This window comes from Mixophyes fleayi, chromosome 1 (assembly GCF_038048845.1).
Source record: "Mixophyes fleayi isolate aMixFle1 chromosome 1, aMixFle1.hap1, whole genome shotgun sequence".
Taxonomy (NCBI): domain Eukaryota; kingdom Metazoa; phylum Chordata; class Amphibia; order Anura; family Limnodynastidae; genus Mixophyes; species Mixophyes fleayi.
In genome coordinates, this window is record NC_134402.1 from 191950350 (window position 1) to 191971903 (window position 21554).

Here is a 21554-nt window from a genome sequence, read left to right on the forward strand (position 1 = left end):
AAAAGGAGGCATTTAGCTGGCAATATGAAGAGAAAGCAGGGAAGTAGAGTAAAACATTGGCACAGTTATGTACCTAGGTGGAGATTAAACCAGGTAAAAACATATGTGTAGTTTAAAATTGGTTTACTTACATGATTTAAAAGTTGCTTCCTCTCAGCAAACAGACAGGGTGGGTCTGATAGTCTAAACAGAGCCAGGGATGGGCGTTTCCTTTTAAAGAGAAGGTGGGTGTGTCACCTGTCCATCAAGCTAGGCCTGTGGGAGGAGTGTCAGGTATAAAACCCTGCTTGTTTCATTGTTCAGGGAGATCAACGCTGGGCTAGCTGGCTGATCTGGACAGAGAGCTGGACTATGTATAGTAAGCGTTGAGGGTCTCCATAATTGCTGTGCAAGTATACGGTGTCAAAACATTATTACCTTCCTGACAATAAAGAACCATAAAAAGGAAGAAGTTGTACACGTGTGCCTCTGCAGTAGCGGGCTCTTGCCACAATATATATATATATATATATATATATATATATATATATAAAATTATATTGTGGTCTCATGGGAAGTACTATTTAAACTATGAGACTTTTTAGAGAATACATTCTCTTCAAATGACTTCATCTTTAAACATGTCTGCACTATCTACTGGTTTAAAAGTATGTTGCAACTATAAACAAGAAGGATTCAAGTGGGGTCTGTTGCTTACACCAATACCTGTTAAGAACAAAGCTAAACCATTTCTATTAAGAATAATTAGACTTCTTTTTCCAGCTAGACAATAAAATGAGGTGAGGTTCACATTAAGAGAAGATTAGATTAGCAGCTGATGTACGTCATACCTGGGGATAAAAGACAAGAAACATAGGTAGCTGTTGTGTTAATTAACTGTGCATTTCATTACAGTGAGAGAAACTACTTAGTGTAGGAATCCCCAACATGTGTTCCCCTTAAAAATTATTATTATTATCATCCTTTCTTTATTTACCAATAACATAATAGGCAGTGCTGTACTGATAATGTTTAATCATTCATGCCAGTTCCTGCCCCATTGGTGCTTACAAGCTACATTCTCTACCATATAGACACACACAGTAGGGTTGGCCATGATAAAATCCTCAGACAGACTTCATAATCATCATTACAGTATCATCACCATTTATTTATATAGCACCACTAATTACGCAGCGCTGTACAGAAAACTCACTCACCTCAGTCCCTGCCCCATTGGGGCTTACAGTCTAAATTCCCCAACACACACACACACACACACACACACAGACTAGGATCAATTTGTTAGCAGCCAATTAACCTACCAGTATGTTTTTGGAGTGTGGGAGGAAACCGGAGCACCCGGAGAAAACCCACGCAAACACGTGGAGAACATACAAACTCCTCACAGATAAGGCCATGGTCGGGAATTGAACTCATGACCCCAGTGCTGTAAGGCAGAAGTGCTAACCACTTAGCCACCATGCTGCCCCACCAATGTGTATAGATATAAGGTCAATGCATTTCATAGTTTAAATACTACTTTGTCAAGACCACAATATCAGTACATGACAGCGGACCCCAGGTGCCATTGAGAGGATATACATGATTAAATGGGTAAGTACATGAACATGCAGTAGTGGAACTACCTTCTCTCTGCTCGGGGACAGCCACCTGCCTCTTCCGGCCAGGAGCGCCTTGTCGCTTAGCAATGAGACGCAGTTCCCCCGGCCGGCTTCTCCCGGTTGTGTGCATGCGCAATGACATTTCCCTTGCATCCCCGTTGCTAGGCAGCAGGAATGCTCCGGATCAGCTGTCGGGGGGGTGGGGGCAATCAGCCTCTGCCTGCCATTATTTAAACCTGCTCTGGCGTCATGAGGCTGCCAGAGTATCAGGTCTCCTCTACTCCAGCGCTATCCTCGTGTTATTGGCTCTGTTTGATTCTGACCCGGTTTGTTGTACCAATCTCCCTGGATTCTGTTCAACGAGGAAATATTCAGTAGCACCTCGCAACGAATTGAATCTGCCTCTAAATTTGAAAATGCAATAGGATTCCCAATTTAACAACAATATAAGTGTCCATAGACATATACACAATATTTGGAAAGAGATCCTTTTTTGTCCCCTTTTTATAGCTTTGTATGTGGTGACTAAAGAGACCCCTACATTTTTGCATGGTGTGTCCCGATATTGAAGGCAGTGGCGCAAGTGGGGGTGTATATGGTGGTGTGCCATACCGACACTTCACCTACTGCCTTCATTGTAACACTATCATACTCCATTCACTTACATTCCCATTACATTTTTTTACCACCACTTCTAAATTTCCACTTCGACCACAGATTGTAAGTAACAATCCATAAATACATTATTTTGAAAGTTTGTTTAATGGCGAATGATTGAAAGGACCAGATTCTGTGTCTTATTAATGTAAAAAGTGAGGCACCTAATGCCTAATACCACATCTGAAGCTCTAGAATTATAAAAAAAAAAATAGTGTCAACTCTACAAACCTATTAAATTATTAAATAATGAAAGTGTGAACACAATCATTTACTTATGTTTCTATTGCCAGGTGGCAAATCATCATCTTCTTTACAGACAACAACTACCGCAATTTCTACGTCAAAAACTTCCAACACTACACTTACAGGTAATACATTTTGCATCTCACAGTTAATTTCCAGAAGATTAATTCTTGATTGTTAAGAGATGGAATTTGAATAAAAAAAATGTTAAGAAGAACAGATTATGATTATAGTGGTAAATGAGAGCAGGGAAACTATCAATGTTATGAGCACTGAAGTTTTCTGGATTCAAAAATAAAAAAATGTGAACCACAAGGCATTAAACCGATTTGCTTTCATTTTACCAATCCCAGTGCTGGAAAGTCACATGGCCAGTTTCTATAAGATCACGCAGAAACATAATGAGCCGAAACAGAACGTTACATAGATTATTCTGCACAATACAGCATGTTTGCTAGTGTTCAGTTTTTACAGTTTACAAAAATATGTTGTGATTTGTTTTATCTCCACCAATCAGCTCCTTAACTTCAATTTTACCATATAGACAACAGAGTTCCTCTACACTCACAATGCAATCTTGTTTTGCCTGGTGATTGGGCCCAACAACTCCCAACATTAATCAATCGCAGAGACTGGTATAACAAATATCTTAAACAGTCTTAACTCCCCTTAATTGAGACCAGCTTATATTTCTTCAGGAATTATGTACACATAATCAATGTTTTCATTCATAAAAGCCTCTACCAAGTATCTACAGATTGCATTCCAAGTGGGGTATATGTATGTATAGATCTAGATGAATGTCTAATGCAGTGCTAGCTCATCATCAACAATACTGTAACTAAGAAAAATGACTATTCGATGAATGCTTAACATGTACTTAACTTGCTATTTAAGAAAACAACTCTTCTATGCGGGATTGCTGTTTTGAGAGAATATTTTAAAAATTGTGTATTTTCCTCCCAAGGTGATCAGGTTGCTGAAGCAAGCACAGATCTACCAAACTAGTGTAAAAGTTATATATAATAATCTTCTTCTTTGCCTGAAGTAAGAAATTTGTATACACTCTATGGAGGAGTCTCAATTTAGCATGATGTGTCTCCGGAATAGTCTGCAGAGACTTATCGATGCAATGTACTGAAATCTGCACTCATTTTTCCTCTCTCCCTATAGAGGTGAAATTCCACCTCTATAGGGAGGTGGAATTCCTTACTGTAGTAGCCAGCAATGTGCATTGCCGGATATCGAGGTGATGTCTGGAGACACATTACTCCAAATTGAATCTCCCCTTATGTACATACTACATATTACTGACCATTAGAAGCAGGGCCGGATTAAGGGAATGGAGGCCCCTGGGCTAAGGGGGCCTCCATTCCCCTGTGAGGGCCCCCCCCCCCCCCCCCGTGATCCGAGCTGCCGGCGCCCTCTTTCCCCCGGCACTTACCTCCTTCTCCGGCGCGCTGTACGCTCTTTACTGAGGAGATCTCGTGAGAGTGAGACTCACGAGATCTCCTCAGTAATGAGACTACAGCACGCCGGGGAAGGACCGCAGTGAAAGTGCTCAGCAGCACTGATCGCGCCGGGGGCGCCCCCGCCACCGACCGATCAATACTGCTGCTGAGCACTTTCAAGGGCTCCCTGGATGCCATAGGCCCCTGGGCTGTAGCCCAGTTAGCCCTATGGTTAATCCGGCCCTGATTAGAAGTGAGGACAGAAATATAAAGACAAATGTTTTAAATAATGTAATTGAACTGTAGTTAAGTAATCCTGATATGTAAAAATAAATGTATAACAGTCTTTATAGAGAAGGTTATATAAGTCTTGTATCCATTTAAATAAAAAGGCAATACAAATGTATAAGGAGTACTGTGTTTAAAAAGAGTATGCAACTTCACACGTTTCTTAGCATATGTTACGATTCCAGTATGGGTGGAACTACGCTCTTTATAAACAATACGTCCTTTCCGTTAGCATGGACACACATACAAATACAAGTATTTTACATCTGAACGCACATAACTTTTATATGGTCATAAATTAGCATAACAACTGATGTTTGTTGTTTTGATACAGACACACAGATATAACAAGTGAAATAATTATAATTACATTTTTTCGAAGTTTTTATATCCCTTCTTCCAAACAGTGGTTATGTTCACTCAAAATGTTCAATGTTGTGTAGTACATGTGAAAAGAGAAAAATTGAACATAGCTTAATACTGTTATAACAAACCAATGTTATTAGAACCCTCTACAAATTTTTATGCTATTTTTTTTTTTTATCTAAGTGTATTTCTTTAGTCCTATTCCCCAATGGGAATCCATTTACTCAACACAAATAATATGTGCACCGTATATGAGTATCTTTCCTATTTTTAAATTGATTTTCATTGCATACACTGCATACAGTGTGTATTGAAAGTAAATCTTCAATATGTACAGTTGCTCTGTTCTAGATTCTGAGTCGCATACATGACGGGTAGCAAACAAAGACGATGCTATGTCGGTTATCACTATCATCCGGCACTTGCACCTGCCTTTTAGCAGGGGCTAAAGATATGGCTGAAAACATCTGTTTTGAATATAATAAAAACAGAGTAATTATTTTCACATTATAAAAAGTTAACATTGAATATTACAAACTAAATGTTAACTGCACAATTCTAGAAATCCTAATAGTATTGTAAGCAGCAAGGTGAACATTTAAGGACCAAAACAATAATAGGTGGCATACATCACTGTGACATTAGGGAATCATGTCCTAGTCAAGTGAAACAAAAATTGACATTTTCATCAATATTATTATGAATTTAATATAAACCAAGATATACTTGAATGTTTCAATCACAGTTTACATAAGAATGTAAAATAAAGTGTTTCAAAATAGTTAGTGATTGTCATTTTTAGACCTGTGTATTTTAACTGGCTATGGACTATAATAAAGTCATACCTCTCAAACCCTGGTCCTTGGAGAGCACATTTAAAACATTTAATTCTGTTTATGTTGTCATGCAGCTACCAGCCATGTATCCAATGATACTGTTACGATGACTCAAGTACAGCACAATTCTAGTATGATCTCAAGTTCACCAGTGTCTGAAGCTGTCACTAATACAACCTATCGTACAGGTGGGAATGATAAATAAAATACAATCTGCCAAATGTAATTCTACCAAATTTGACCTCCTCTCTTGTCCTCTCCTAGTGGACCAACTCTTCTGCTCATCATGGCCACTGCCTTGGTCATATTTTCTCCCAACTTTGTTCAGTTTCTAATTTCTTTAACACTGATTTCCCACTCTCATACCATCCCTTGATCACCTGCAATCTCACATCTGCCTCTTTAATCTCTTTGCACTCTAGTCTTTTAGTACCACATCTAAATCACACCGTACCATCAGCCCTTGAACAAGTGGCTCCAACTACTCTTTGTCGGCCACAACCTTAGCGTGGCACACGAGGGGAATGCTCTGTCTTCAAAAACTCTCCTGCAGTAGATTATTACTGATTTGTGAAAGTCTCATACTTCTGATGACTTCTTCAAATGTACTATTTACCACTCCTACTGAAATGCTTTTGACCCTACCAAACAAATATATTTTCAATCTCTGTTCTCCACTCAGTCTTCTAACCCCAAACATATTTTAACCACTTAAATCTCTTATCAACCCTCCAACAAACATTTCTCCAATTTCCATCACTGGCCAAGATCTTGCTTCCTTTCAGAAAGACAAGCGCTACTATGACATGGTATCCTTTTATCTTACTCAATTGCATCCTCTGGCACCTTGTTTTCATTTGATATTGCAACTGAACATAACATTTCAACCCTCTTTTTCTTCTCTTACTCTACTACCTGTCCACTCTACGCCATCTCCTCAGAACTGAGCTGTTGACTCTTTCCTGTGCTCATCCCAGCCTTAATTAATAAATAGTGGAAACTTGCACTTAATTAATAGTGAATACTTCTTCTCCACTAGTATCTTTCCATCATTATTCAAGCATTTAGTAATAATTAGATTACTTCTTGAATGCAATCATTTTACAGCTTTCATTTGCTCATTATTATTATTATCGCAGATTTGTAAGGTGCCACAGTGTTCTGCATCGCCGTAATGTAGGGGAGTCATGAACATACATAAAACAGTACATACGTAAAACAAGAACAGACAAGGCAGACAATATGAATGGAGACATGAAGACAAAGGGTATGGAAGACCCTGCTCATTAGAGAGCTTACATTCTAAAGGGAAGAGGGCACAGCTGAAACAAGAGGAATGAGTGTGGTTCAGAGTGGAGATTGGGATAGTTGTGAAGGTGCATCAGTGTGAATAGTGTAATCGAGGATAAGGTCACCTCTAAAAAAGAAATGGGTTTTCAAAGAGCATCTATAGATATGAAGGCTGTGGGAAAGTCTGATTGAGCGTGGTAGGGAATTCCATAAGTGGGGAGAAGTCTTGTAGGCAGGAGTGAGAGGTGGTTATCAGAGACGATACAAGGCGCAGGCCAGAGATAGATCTAAGAGGGCAGGAGGGAGAGTATTTTGATATGAGATTTGACATATATGCAGGGGTGTTGTTGTTGAAGGTTTTGTAGGTAAGAGTGAGTAATTTGAATTTTATTCTGGAGGACACATTGAGCTAGTGTAGGGATTTGCAAAGTGCTGCAGCAGATGTGGAGCAGTGGGAGAGGAAGATCAGTCTTGCAGTAACATTTAGGATGGATTGAAGTGTGGATATATGGGTGTCAGGAATGCCAGATAGCAGGAGGTTGCAATAGTCCAGACGGGAGATAATGATAGAATGGATAAGAGTTTTGGTAGCATGTTAATGCATCTGATAATATAAGGCTGCTCATGCAGCCCATTGGGCCCTCTGCAGTCAGGTTTTTATTCCCAACACTTCAGAGACTGCTCTGAGTAAGATGGTTAGTTATTTGATCTCCTGGGCCATCTTAACAGCATCATAAGCCCCTGGGCAAAGCAATGCTCTGGGGCCCTACCTACACAACCACTCACAGGAAAAAAAATGTAATTAGGGTAATATTTATTGGTACCTCCAACAAAATCAGTTTTTAAACATTAAAAAACATGCTGTACAGCAGAGATTAATCCACACAAACGTTTGGACAATATAACAAGAGATTCAACATAATTACTCAGTTGGTAAATCATACAGACGGAGATGGCACAGTATGAAATTACTATGAATTATTTATTATTAGTCAAGTGATCAACACAAACATTTGCGAAATTTCTTTGCAGAGAATTGCTTTATAATTGTCTTGAAGTCAGGATATCATTTTCCATACACATGAGTGAAAGTCAGTTCAAACGCTGCTACCCTATTGTGCTGCATAGTTGTTCACCGTCATGCACATGAACACTCTCAGTGCAAATTCTGGAATAATATACTGAAAAGTTGGCAAGCCTATGCGTGCCCATGCACTAAGACAGCCCTGTTGATCACTGCTAATTCTAAAGGCCACAACACTCTGCTAATTCTCCTTGACCTGTAAGCCGCATTTTACCACTTGTTTCTTATGCAAATGCTGCATTCCTTCAGTTTTCAGGTCATTATCCTATCCTGGTCCTGGTCCTAGTCCTACCTAGTCCTACCTGATCCTAGTCCCCCCTGACCTCTCTGTCATTGTTAACAATTTCATTATCTCATCTGTTCCCCAACTTTGCTGCCTCTGTGTCACCCTCGACTCCTCTCTCTCTTTTGCCCCCCACATCCATTCTCTTTCCAAATCCTGCCACTTCCAGTTATGCAACATTGCTCACATTTGGCCTTTCCTCTCCCAGGATACCACCATATCTCTCCTCCACTCCCTGATCATCTTTCGGTTGGACTACTGTAACCTTCTCCTCATGGCCTCCCCACTCTCATCTCGCTTCTCTTCGTTCTGTACTTAATTCCGCCACCAGACTCATCTCCTTTCTCGCAACTCCACATCTGTCTCCCCCTCTCCATGCCCTTCACTTAATCCTTTTTTAAGCTCCTTACCCTCACATACAAGGACATAACCAACTCCACTGCTCCCTACATCTCCAACCTCCTCTCTATTCACACTCCTTCCCACCCTCTGCGATCGATTGTCGCCTCTCCTGCCCTCTGATTACCTCTTCCCACTCACGTATTCAAGACCTCTCCTGTGCTGCCCCCCTCTATTGGAATCTCCCTCGTGCTATCAGAACCACCCCCAATCTTAGCTGTTTCAAACAGGCATTAAAAACCCACCTCTTCTTAAAAACCTTTCAGTCATCTGCCTAACTACCAACCTGCCGGCTACCTCTCCCTCTCTCCCCTTCCTCCTTCTCGTTTATTTATATCCTGTCCCCATTTCGCTTTCCATATGTCTTTAGTTTATCCGCCATTATCCTTAAATTATAAGCTCCTCTGAGAAGGGTCCTCTCTCTCCTCCTGTTTCCACCACTTTTTACTATGCTCTACAGCTATTCTTCCCACCTCCTTCTTTTGACTCCTGACCACCGACTCCGCTCCTGCTTTTCACTGCTTCTTTTCTAAAGCTCTTCACCTGTTGCTGCGCCCACACTCCTGAAAACACCATGTTTCCTGCTGTGCTGACTTTCCTGCTGTCCTGACTTTCCCTCACCCTCACCCTTTCCTTAGCTGTGCTCTGAGCTCCCTGAATTATTGTGATGCTTGTTTATTGTATTGTAATGTCATACCTTGTGCTGTCCGATTGTTTGTTCCTATTCGGCTCTGCGGACACTTTTTGTCGCCCTACAAATAAAAATGAATAATAATAATATGTATCAAACAGTTTCTTAAGTGTTCATTTTTCTGGATACACCTTTCTCTATGATTTGGAATGCCACTAACCTCAGGCCTAGTCCCTCTAATCCCATTTTATCTATAGCACTTCTCTTGGAAACCTAATAGGCTTCTATGGGTTTCATTATTGTATGTGAATGACACTCAAATGTTTCTTTCCTCCCTGGATCTAACGCCATCTATGTTGGCAAACATTAATAAATCTGTTTCTGTTATTTCATCTTGGATATCCTCAAACTCAATGTTTTCAAAACTGAGCTAGTAATCTTTCCAACTTTTATTTTAAACAAAAACAAAAGTGAAAAAAATTAAACAAAAAAGAAAAGGAAAGAAAGAAATAAAAGATACATAGCCGGTCATATATATTTTGAGAGGAAATGCAATAATGGTGATATCTTCATATTAGCTACACATATAATTTTGGTTAACATTATAAGGGCTGTTACCTACTTGCAATGTGGTTGCTGTACAAAAGTACACATTATTGGGGCATATTCAATTAGCTTTCGGATTTGCGGTAACGCGTTTTACCGCGAAATGTGCGCGTTCTTGCGGGTATTACGGTACCGCATTAACGCGGTTATTGCGGTAACGTGTATTACGTTTCGCGGCTGTTCCGGCGCATTACCGCAAATCCGAAAGCTAATTGAATATGCCCCATATTGAGTTTGAAAATCCATATTAACAATATGCTTTTGTGTTTCATCATCATCATCATCATCAAGATTTATTTACATAGTGCCAGTAGATTCCATAGCGCTTTACAATTGGGAACAAACAATTCTTTTAAATTTTCAGTTCACGTGCAGTTTACCCACAGTTGGTGCTAATGCTATATGCAAGCATGTAGAAACACCATTTAAATGAATAGACTATTGATATGAATAGGATAAGCTTCTCTAGAATAGTTATTATGTATTTATATAGCTAGTATATAAATAAATCATTTTAAAAGACAGACCCCTCTGTGATGATACCGGCTTAGTATATCACTCTGTACTGCACAGCTGCCATATCCCGTACCCATCCAAGGTCCAAAATCATTCAGGTAAATATACAAAATAATATAAATAGCTTTATTTAACAAAATGGTAGCACCAAATAGCAATAATAATATTTAAATAATAACTCGCAACAAATAGCATTACAGTCTGCACAGACAACATACAGGGTATAATGAAAACACCTCACCAGTATCCTATTGTAACGTATCAGGTACAGGATTCAGTGCTAATCAATATTGGCGTTGGCTGACCAGAGCCCACTGGTATTCACCAAAAACAGCCGCAAGGCAGGATGGGCTTAGCTGCAGAGGGCACGTAGGTCACGGTTCACTGGCTGCCCCAAACTGTAGCACTGTGGATGGTGTGCAGGATGTGCAAATAGGAGATGAGCGAAGTCAGATAGGCAGGTCCGGGTATACAATCTGGCTGAGAGGTATAAAATCAGGAGATAGAAATGGAATCAGGGAGAGCCAGGTCTGGTACATGACCTGCCAGCAAGGTACTGAATCAAGAGACTGAATCTGGGTCATGACGGTCCGGGTCTGGTGCATAATTTGGCAGCATGGTGCAGAATCAGGAGGCAGAATCAGAAACTGGACAAGCCGGGTCTGGTACACAGAAATGCAGTTAAGCACAATGCAGAGGATAGTCAACAAGCCTGGAGTCAGTACACTGGGAAGGGAGATCAGAACGTTGTCCGCCAAGCGGAGGGTCTGGTGCACAGGGATCAACCAAGAATACAGGAGGCACAAGGCAGGGAACGCAGGAGCTGTAGTCATGGTGCATACAAGTTGTTCTGACACTGAACGAGTGTCAGAGCGGAGTTTAAATACCCACTGCTGATACCCAGAAGCACTGTGAAATACAGAAAGCGGGGACGCCACTGCAGCAAGGAGAGGTAAGTTCGTAACACCTATCCACTCTCAGGGGGTGCCGTCTATCCATATCCAAACTTTTTCTGGGCTGCACACCATTACCCCTTTAAGGCTACCAGCAGGGCAACAGTTCTAGGTCAATGTCACTATGTTTTTTGTTGACACACAACTTCCCAAGACCAATAGAGAGAGATCAGGCCAAAGGCAGTATTCGAGGGACTGTTTGTCCCTTCCCTGTCACCTGGCAGAGACTGGGGCCTCAACGCCATTCTGACTACAGCTATTATTCAGTAGTGAATGCCAATTTGCTGTTTTGGGAAGTTGCCTTTTATAGGCAGAAAAGACCTTCTCATGAGTTTCAAGACCTGCTTGATTGATCCTTTTCTGTGTGTACAGTTTCACAGATAGCAGATGATTTGCTCTTGATACAATTATGAACAGGTATTGTTCTTTTTAAAAAAAAAAACATATTTTATTTAAAGGTTTTTCAAGTTGTAACAGCATACAGATTAGGTTACAAATCAAACAGTTAGTATAAAAAATTATTAAGAACCTTGTTATGATGCAAAACAACAGAGTTGCGGATAGGGCAGAGGTGAAACACAAAAGGGGGAAGAGGGGAGGAGAGGATAAAGGAGGAAGACTTAGAAAGAAAGGAGAGGAGAAGACCAGGTGCAGGGAGAAAGGGAGGGAGAAGAAGGGACAAGAGAGAATAGGAAGAAAGCCCGGCATGGCATTTTGGTGATTGTTAGGTGTGTAGTATGTAATTTGTAGCTAAATCCATAGCTTAAGTATCAAGCCAGAGTTGCCAGACATTTTGGAATTTGTTGGGCCGATCATTAATTATGCTGGTAATGTGCTCACAACGGTAAGTCTGCCAGATTCTATTAATATAGGGGGTTCATGTTGCTTCCAGCTTGCTGCTATCGCGCATTTGGCAGTGTTAAGTATATGTCTCACAAGTGCTATCGTGTATTTTTCAGTGTCAGGTACAGGTCTGTTATGAACTTTTTGCCAGAATCTGACCATCTTGGGGCATGACCACCACTTATGATAGAACGAGCCCTCTTGTCCACATGATCTCCAGCAAAGACTGCAAGAATAAGGGTATATAGCTTTTAGACGGGTGGGAACCAAATACCATCTGTATAGTAGTTTATATGCATTCTCTTTGGTCCGTACGCAGATAAAGCTCTTTGAGATTCATATCCTGATCTTGGTCCACTCATCCATTTCCTGCACCACAGCATGGTCTTCCTACAACTTTAGTTTATTCCACATTGGAAACATAATTTCAGGATTTGCTGCCAAGTGGAGTGCCCGGGTACTATAATCCCATATCTGAAGCGAGTAGTGGGTGGGAGCAGGGAGAGTGGCGGATGATGCATGATCGATATCCAATAACCTTGTGTCAGATGGGGAGTGAAATAGGACTAATTGGGTCAGATTTGTAGCAATCTAATATTTAGAGATATTTAGGAGACCCAGCTCTCCCTCTGATGTTTGGCGGTGAAGTAAATGGGCTTGAACTCAGGGTCGTTTGCCTACCCAGGCAAAACAAGCAATTTGTTTCTGAAGGGTCTTAAGTGCAAGTGATGGTACTCGGATAGGAAGCATCTGAAATAAATAAAGAATCCATGGCGCTAATTTAATTTTTACCGCTGTTGGCCCAGCCAAGAGATATATAATCTATCCCATTTCTCGAGGTCTCGTTTAAGTGAGTTGAATAGTCGGGGAAAGTTAGCAGTGTATAATAGACTATATTGATCTTTGAGGTAGATTCCCAAGTACATGAGCTTGTCTAGTTGCCATCTGAAATTTGATTGATGCTTGAGAGAGTCCAGTAGGCAGAAAGATAGGTTAAGAGGGAGGATTTCAGATTTGTCCGTATTAATTTTAAAATTAGATATAGTACCGTATTTACTGAGTTCACTCTGTAGGGAGGGGAGGGAAGTGAGGGGGTTGGTAACTGTAAGCAGGATATTGTCTGCATACATAGAGATTTTATAGTCTGTTCTGTCCGCCTGGATCCCCGTGATCGTTGCGTTACTGCAACCCGAGATGCCAGTGGCTACCTCGTTAGAGCGAACAGCAAAGGGGAGAGTGGACAGCCTTGTCGAGTGCCATTTGTAATTTGAAATGGGGATGACGCGGCGCCATTAGCCAAGCAGTGGCCAAGGGGTTGTGATAAAAGGAAACTAGTCCATATAAAAATTGACCTTTAAATCCCATCGCTTTATGTGTAGCTCTCATAAAGGGCCAGGAGACCCTGTCGAAAGCCTTTTCCGCATCAAGAGACACCACCAGAGCAGGGATCTGAGCACAGTTAACTGCCTCTATTAGATCAATTGCTCGTCTTGTGTTATCTGCTCTCTGGTGAGTGGGGATAAAGCCCACCTGGTCAGGGTGGACCAGGGCGAACGTTACTTGGGCCAGCCTGTTCGCAAGCAATTTAGCAAATATCTTTAAATGTACATTTAGTCGAGAAATAGGTTGATAACTCTCACAGTGACTAGGTTCTCAGCCCTCTTTGGCGATAACAATAACATCTGCTCTGGTGGTGTCTCTCTCGAATTTTTTACCACTTAAACTTGCTTTAAAGAGGGAAAGGAGCATAGGCGCCAGATCAGGAGCAAATTTTTTATAATAAAGTGCTGTAAGGCCATCTGGGACCAGTGCTGCTGAGTTTCTAAGGGTCTTAATGGTCGCTTTGATCTCTTTTAACGTGACCTCAGCATTTAGGATTGACAATTGTGCTTCTGTGAGGCGCTAGAGAGAACACATTCAGAGGTATTCGCATATTTGGGTATGAAGAATATCCGGAGGGTCTGTAGGTGGGGGGAGTTTATATAATGAGTTGTAGTAGGTGCGGAATCCATTTGCTATAGCCTGAGGATTGTATAATAATTGCTGCGCCTGATCTCTAATAGCCACAATGCGGTTGTTCTGGAGCCTCCGTGCCAGCAGTGTGTTGGCTTTGTCTCCTTTTTCAAAGTAACGCTGTTGAAGCCATTGAAGGGTCTTAGCTGCTTTTATGGCAAGTAATTTGCCAAGTTGTCCTCTCAGGGCTAGCAGTTTTAGGTAGGTTGTGAGTTTGGGGTATTTTTGATGTCTAGCAGAGAGAGTTTGTATTTGAGATTCTAAGTTGGTTACTGTCTGTCTGGCTGTCAAGGCAAGGCTGATCAGACGGCCTCTAATAGTTTCCTTATGGGCTTCCCATCTAATAGTGGGAGTGGTTTCATCTTGACTATTGTCTGCCTGAAAATCAAGTAGGGCTTGTCGTATCGTGCTGATATTTTCTTTTTTTAAAAACAGATGAACACTCAATCTCCATCTGTACCGTGGTATGAATGATGCAAAACGTCAAGCTGTAGAGTCATAGGCGAATGGTCATACCAATTAACTGGTGCAATGGTAGCCGATTTCAGGTTCTGCATCGTCTAAGCATCTACAAAGAGCATATGTATCCTGGCATAGGTGCCATGCGGCATCGAGTAATGTGTATAGGTTCTATCATTAGAGTATAGCACTCTCCACGTGTCATATAAGTTAGCATGAGTAAGTAGAGATTGCAGTTTAGACCCTTCATGAGTACTATGACTGCTTCGCAACGTTGGTTGGGAGCGGTCTAGCCGTGTATTTAAGATGGTATAAAAGTCACCTCCTATTATTACTCTTCCCATCCTAGATTGTGAGAGTCTGGCAAAAAAGTGAGTGAAAAATTTATTTTTAGAGGTATTGGGAGCATATATTGTGGCCAGGGTGATAGGTGCGTGCGAGAGGTAGCCTGTTAGAATGATGAATCGACCCTGGGGGTCCGTAAAGGTTAACTCAATTGTCAGCAGAAGAGTATGGTGAAGAAGAATAGCTGTACCTTTGATCTCCTGGGAGGAGGTGGAATAAAATACCTGGGGGTTCTGTTTACAGTGCAGGTTTGGGTGAGTATGTTTGAAGTGTGTTTCTTGGAGCATTACAACTTGCGGAGAGTGACGTTTCAGATACTGAATCAATATTGTATGCTTCTACGGAGTGTTGAGACCATTAACATTAATGGTCAGAACCGAAAAAGTCATAGCTGATATCAGTGATACTCAGACCAAGATCCGTTGTGATAGTGTAGTTGGAGGAGCAAGACGCCAGGCTGGGGCGGTAAAGTTAGGAGAGGGGAGGGGTTAGTGGGAGCTTAGGGGGATAGTCAAAGGGAAGAAGATAGCTTGACTGGCAATGTATGTCTTCCGAAGATCGAAACCAGTACATCCTGTATACTTGGGGAGTGTGGGGGATGGTTGAGTTGCTAAAGGGACACTTGTTGGGGGGGATTCTTAGGCATTATGAACAGATAAGTATGTGCATGTTCATTTTGGATAACATTCAAATGGGAGAGAGAAACATTTGTGAGGAACAGTGGAGTACTTTAAAGTAGGGATGTGCACCGGTCACTTTTGGTGTCTCGTGTTTTGTGTTTTAGATTCGGATTTGCTTGAGGTTTTGGGTTCGGATTTGTTTCGCAAAACACCTGACGAAAGGTTTTGGTTCGGATTTAAGGTTTTGGATTCGGATTTATTTTGAAAAAAACATAGAAAGTGTTAAAATCAAGTTTTTTTGGTTTATTTTCACTCCTACGCTATTATTAACCTCAATAACATTCAATAACAATCATTTCCACTAATTCCCAGTCTATTCTGAACACCTCACACCTCACAATATTGTTTTTAGTCCAAAACGTTTCACCGAGGTAGCTTTCTGGACTGCATAGTGCAGTGGTCCCGGTACACAATTTGGTACCGGGGCCACAATACCTCCGCCTTCAAATGGTCTGAATTCCACTGCACAGCTGCCTGCTCCTACATCCTCTGCAGCATATACAGGGTGTAGTTTGAGCGTGTCAATACCTCTTGTTTTTGACGATGACAGGTCATTTTCATTAATTTATGATTTGGCAGCAACAGTCAACGTTGTTTAATATCTGATACGCCTCTTTCTGGACCGCATAGTGGAGTGGCCCCGGTACCCAATTTTTTTCATTTAAAGGCTCAAGCTTTCAAGTGTAGTGTTTATAAGTTATAAACACTACAGTAGTTCAAGCACGTCAATACCTCTTGTTTTTGATTATGACAGGGCATTTTACTTTTGGTTTAATTTGTTGAATTTGTTTTAATTTTGTTTTACTTTGTGCTCATGGCAAACGACTGTTGAATGGTCACATAATGGCAAAAAAAGAGTTGCAAGATGGAATTGTCCTTGGGCCCTCCCACCCACCCTTATGTTGTTGAAATAGGAAATGCACACTTTAACAAACCAATCATTTCAGCGACAGGGCCTACCAAACAACTGTGGCTGAAATGATTGGTTTGTTTGGGCCCCCACACCAAAAAAGCTATTCACCTCTCCCTGTACAAACTAAACAGGCTCTACTGAGGCAAGATGTCGTCCTCATCCTCAACCTCTGATTCCTCTCCCACTACAGTGTGTACTTCCTCCTCCTCACACATTATCAATTTGTCCCCACTGGACTTCACAACCATAGGTCCCTCTGTACTATCTGGAGGGCAGTGCTGTACTTGATTGAGGAATTGATAATTCATATTTATGAACATCATTTTTTCAACATTCTGAGGAAGCAACCTCCTTCGCCGCTCACTGACCAGGTTCCCCGCTGCACTAAAAACTCTTTCCGAGTACACACTGGAGGGGGGACAACTCAGGTAAAATAGAGCCAGTTTGTACAGGGGCTTCCAAACTGCCTTTTTTCCTGCCAGTAACATAGCAGTACCACTGGACTTATACTGCTGAATCAGTGAACTTTGTAATATAGCAGTACCAATGGACTTATACTGCTGAATCAGTGAACTTTGTAATATTGCAGTACCACTGGACTTATACTGCTGAATCAGTGAACTTTGTAATATAGCAGTACCAATGGACTTATACTGCAGAATCAGTGAACTTTGTAATATAGCAGTACCAATGGACTTATACTGCAGAATCAGTGAACTTTGTAATATTGCAGTACCAATGGACTTATACTGCAGAATGAGTGAACTTTGTAATATTGCAGTACCACTGGACTTATACTGCAGAATGAGTGAACTTTGTAATATTACAGTACCAATGGACTTATACAGCAGAATGAGTGAACTTTGTAATATAGCAGTACCAATGGACTTATACTGCAGAATCAGTGAACTTTGTAATATTACAGTACCAATGGACTTATACTGCAGAATGAGTGAACTTTGTAATATTGCAGTACCAATGGACTTATACTGCAGAATGAGTGAACTTTGTAATATTGCAGTACCAATGGACTTATACTGCAAAATCAGTGAACTTTGTAATATAGCAGTACCACTAGACTTATACTGCTGAATCAGTGAACTTTGTAATATAGCAGTACCAATGGACTTATACTGCAGGATTGTTTTGGGATATTTTTTTTTTTTTATATATATAATTACTTTTTTTGTAATTTTTTTTATAACTTTTTTTGAAATTTTTTATAATTTGGGAATAATGGGGAAATAACAATGCCCTTAGAAGGACAGAGCACAGGACACAGCACCACTGGACTGAACAGGACACAGCACAGGACCCAGCAGCACCACTGAACTCAGAAGGACAGAGCACAGGACACAGCACCACTGGACTGAGCAGAACACAGAGCACAGCATTTACCCCCAGGGATCCCAATATTCTTCATTACCCCAGTAACCACAGCCGGGGTATGCCAGGAACACAGAGCACAGCACAGCACAGCACAGAACTGAACAGCACGAGATATAGTAGGTACAGAGGACCACCTAACACACCCTCCCTCTACCCTGATCAATGCCCGAGTGAAGATGGCGGCGACTAGCGGGGAATTTATAGGATCCGAGTATCGCGAAATCCGACAGCGGGATTATGACTCAGAGCCTCGGTTTCAGTTTTGCAATTGGCGGGAATACCCGGATCTGTCTCGGATCCGTCTCGGATCGGCAACGTTCGGGTGGGCTCGGATTTCAGAAATCCGAGTGCGCTCATCTCTACTTTAAAGAAACAAAGTCAGATAGGTATTTGAGTCCAACAGTTAATATAAACTGGAAACTATAACATAACAAACAAAATTGTCAATTAAGGCACGTTCAGCTTAGGCGTTGCCAGGTCAATGTCTTACTATTAATCCAAAATGTTATCCGCATCATGACACGGGTATTACTGTAAGCTACAGATAATAGGTCGTTCCCCAGTCCATGAGGCCAAATTTTCCTACTAACTTAGCATATATTGTAATAATCTGGATCAATCAGTCAGCCAATCAGTTTGGGACCTGAGACTAATAATCAGTAACGTTAGAATTGTATTATATAAACAAATAAAGTATACTTGTCTCCTGGGGCTGCTGGTCTTGTAGCTTCTGACATTTTAGTTGTCGGAATCGAAGATGCCTCTATTCCTAGGGTTGGCAGAAGGGTAGCTCCTTGACCCAGTGTCTTGATTTTGTGGGACTGGCCCTCGTGCCCTATCAAAAGGTGGAACAAGAATCCCCATCGGTACCGGATTCTGTGGTTCGTAAGAGTTTGGTAATTGGAGCAAGATCTCGTCGCTTTTGCAGAGTAGTAGGGGCCAAGTCTTGATGTACTTGGAGATCTGTTCCTTCAAAGGTAAGCAAGGTGGTAGTTCGCGTGACCATGGCAAATTGCTCTTTAAATTTATAGTAATGGAAACGAACAATGACGTCTCTGGGCAGCTGATTCAGAGAAGGTTTCAGACATAGTGCTCTGTGAGCTCGATCTGTTTGGACTTCTAGCGCTGAGGCATCAGGAAGATAGTATCTGAATAATCTCTCCAGATATTTAGGTAGAAGATCATTTTCTATTGTCTCTGGGATGTTCCGGATGCGGAGGTTATTCCGCCTGCTTCTGTTCTCAATGTCCTCAAGGTGCTCTTTGAATGATTCCATGTCTGTGCGGAGTTCTGATAGTTCTGTGGACATAAATTCCTGTAAATTACAGATTTTGTCTTCTTTTCAATGTTCTCATACCGATAGCTGCTATTTTCCTATGGCGCTCGGTCACCACTTTTTTTATTTTCCTCTTGTATGACGGTGCGTACTTCTGACTGGATGGTAGACTTGACAAAATCTCTCAGTTCTGTGGATATAGACGCTTCGTTGGTAGAACTAGCGCCATCATTGTCTGAGTCAGAGTGACGCGATGGAGAGGATGTTATCAGTTGAAAGGCAGTTCTTTTTTCAGCTTGACTGAAAATAGAGGGCGTTCCTGGAGTGGTGACTTACTTATTTCTGTGTGGCATTATGAAAGTGTGGCCTCTAAAGTTGTCAAATTCTCCAAGATCCAGCAAATAAGACAGACGGGCCCAGTTAACAGTTAGATTTCTTTCTCCCGTGGCTATGCAGAGGGCATATTAAAGCTAGTACGCCATGGATTCCACTGTGTCCCCGTATACTAGCAACCAATCTAGTCACTAGACTGTGCGTTGTTTTCCTGCTCCCTGGGCATTGCACTCAGTACAGGGTGGATAGGGAGGGCCTGAGGGCGACCCAGGGTGCACAGGATGAGGAGGTATGCAATGTTAGGTGCACTTTGATTTCTCAAACAGATGTGACCACTGGAGCCTCACTGTATTAGCCTATGTAGATTTAATAGATACAGGCTGTAATGCAGTATATTGAACACTAGGTGGCAGCAATGTAAAGCTTTAATTATACAGGTGCTGGAAACAAGATGATTATGAGGGACCTGACAATAGGAAGTCCAGCTCTGATCGAGTAGCTGCAATGCTATGCAGGTAGTTTCTCCCTCAGACCACCACAGTGTAATCAGGGAGTTTAGCAACCAAACGGCTTCTTGGCCGAGTCCCAGCAGACCTCCCAGCAGGTGTTGCGCACCAGAAGAGATGACAGCGATGGCGTCGGCGACTTCCGGACGGCTCTGCAGGGATCCGAACGTGGCATCTCACAGCCGCTAATGGCGAGATTGGGTCTCCTAGGTGATGTGTCATAGAAAGTAGGCCGCTCACAAGCAGACCATCAGGAGCTCAGAGAGTGTGCTCTGGTACCATCAGGTCATCGGATCAGCTGCTGGGCATTAGAGTGGTCTGACAAGCGGGTAGTGTCCTACTTAAGTTTTGCTGTGTTTTTATGTGCCTAATGTGACAATAATCAACGGTGATTTTTGCACCTAGTGCAAGGAGCTCCAGTAAAGCACGTCCGCTCAGAATAACCGCTAGGCCACACAGGGATAGGTATTGTTCTTTGGCTACACATCAGAGTTTGTTTAAACAGGAGAGATCACAATCCAGAGGCATTACATTTAAATACATAATGCAGTCCTCTGTAATTAAACAAAGAGCTCTATCTGTCAATCTTTTCTCTATCTTAACACATGATTTCCTCTGCTGTAATGTACATTCACACTTGAATGGTGGACAGTCATCCTTTTGCCTAGGCTGAAACAGTCTACATGTATACACAAAATAAGAAAGCTGTGTTGCCTGACATACTACCACTTAAAATTACACTATATACAAGTTTAAATATGATTGACAAATATGCGGAACCAGAGGGCTAGAAAAAGTAAATGTTGTTATAGTCCACTCTTTGTGAGAAACGAGGTGTGACTGATTGAGGTGATATTAATACCTTGTTTCATGACACTCTTCACATTTACTTACCAACCTAAGCTCTAGACAGTCCAATATCAGCGAAGCCCCCAGCTTGGAAACTAGACCCAAGCTGGTCAGTGCAGGGCTGCTGCTGATGGGAGACCCTGCGTTCAGGGACTACCAGCACTATGCACAATAACACCAGAGCTGATCCTGGCATACCCCGGCTGTGGTTACTGTGTTAATGAAGAATATTGGGATCCCTGGGGGTAAATGTATCAAGCTGAGAGTTTTCCGGTCGGTTTGAAAAACCAACCAGATTCTAGCTATCATTTATTTAGTACATTCTACAAAATGACAGCTAGAATCTGATTGTTACTATAGTCAACATCTCCACTTTTCAAACCCGCCAGAAAACTCTCAACTTGATACATTTACCTCCCGGAGTGGTAGCCACCTCACTGGTCCCAGTATAATGTTACAGGGTCCCTATCCATTATACAAATATAGTTTAAAAGTTAATAAAATACACATTTTGCTAAATTTTAATTAAAAACAATAATTAAAAAAACCCTCCCAATACCATAATTCACAACTTCATTATTCAATTGTCTTTCTTTTTGTCAAACTATAATCCAAATGAAATTTTAAGCTAAAACTAATGGAATTCTTACATTTTTTGATCAAGAGGGAAATGTCCTTAATTTGTAATTTGTTAAATCTATGACAGATTTTCTTCTGTAAATAGGGTAATCCAAGTAA

At 41.4% G+C, this 21554-nt stretch overlaps 1 protein-coding gene across 3 annotated transcripts in view; it reads left to right on the forward strand.

The window, feature by feature from the left end:
• The window catches only part of CIST1 (colon, intestine and stomach enriched 1), a 97659-nt gene that overhangs the window by 58838 nt on the left and 17267 nt on the right, over nt 1-21554 (forward strand). For 2 of the 3 annotated variants that reach the window (XM_075189923.1, XM_075189932.1), the window contains exons 2-3: nt 2555-2632; nt 5523-5636. In XM_075189923.1, coding sequence (XP_075046024.1) covers nt 2555-2632; nt 5523-5636 — 192 coding nt within the window. The remainder of the gene's footprint in view (nt 1-2554; nt 2633-5522; nt 5637-21554) is intronic. The other variant, XM_075189915.1, reaches the window with a different exon arrangement.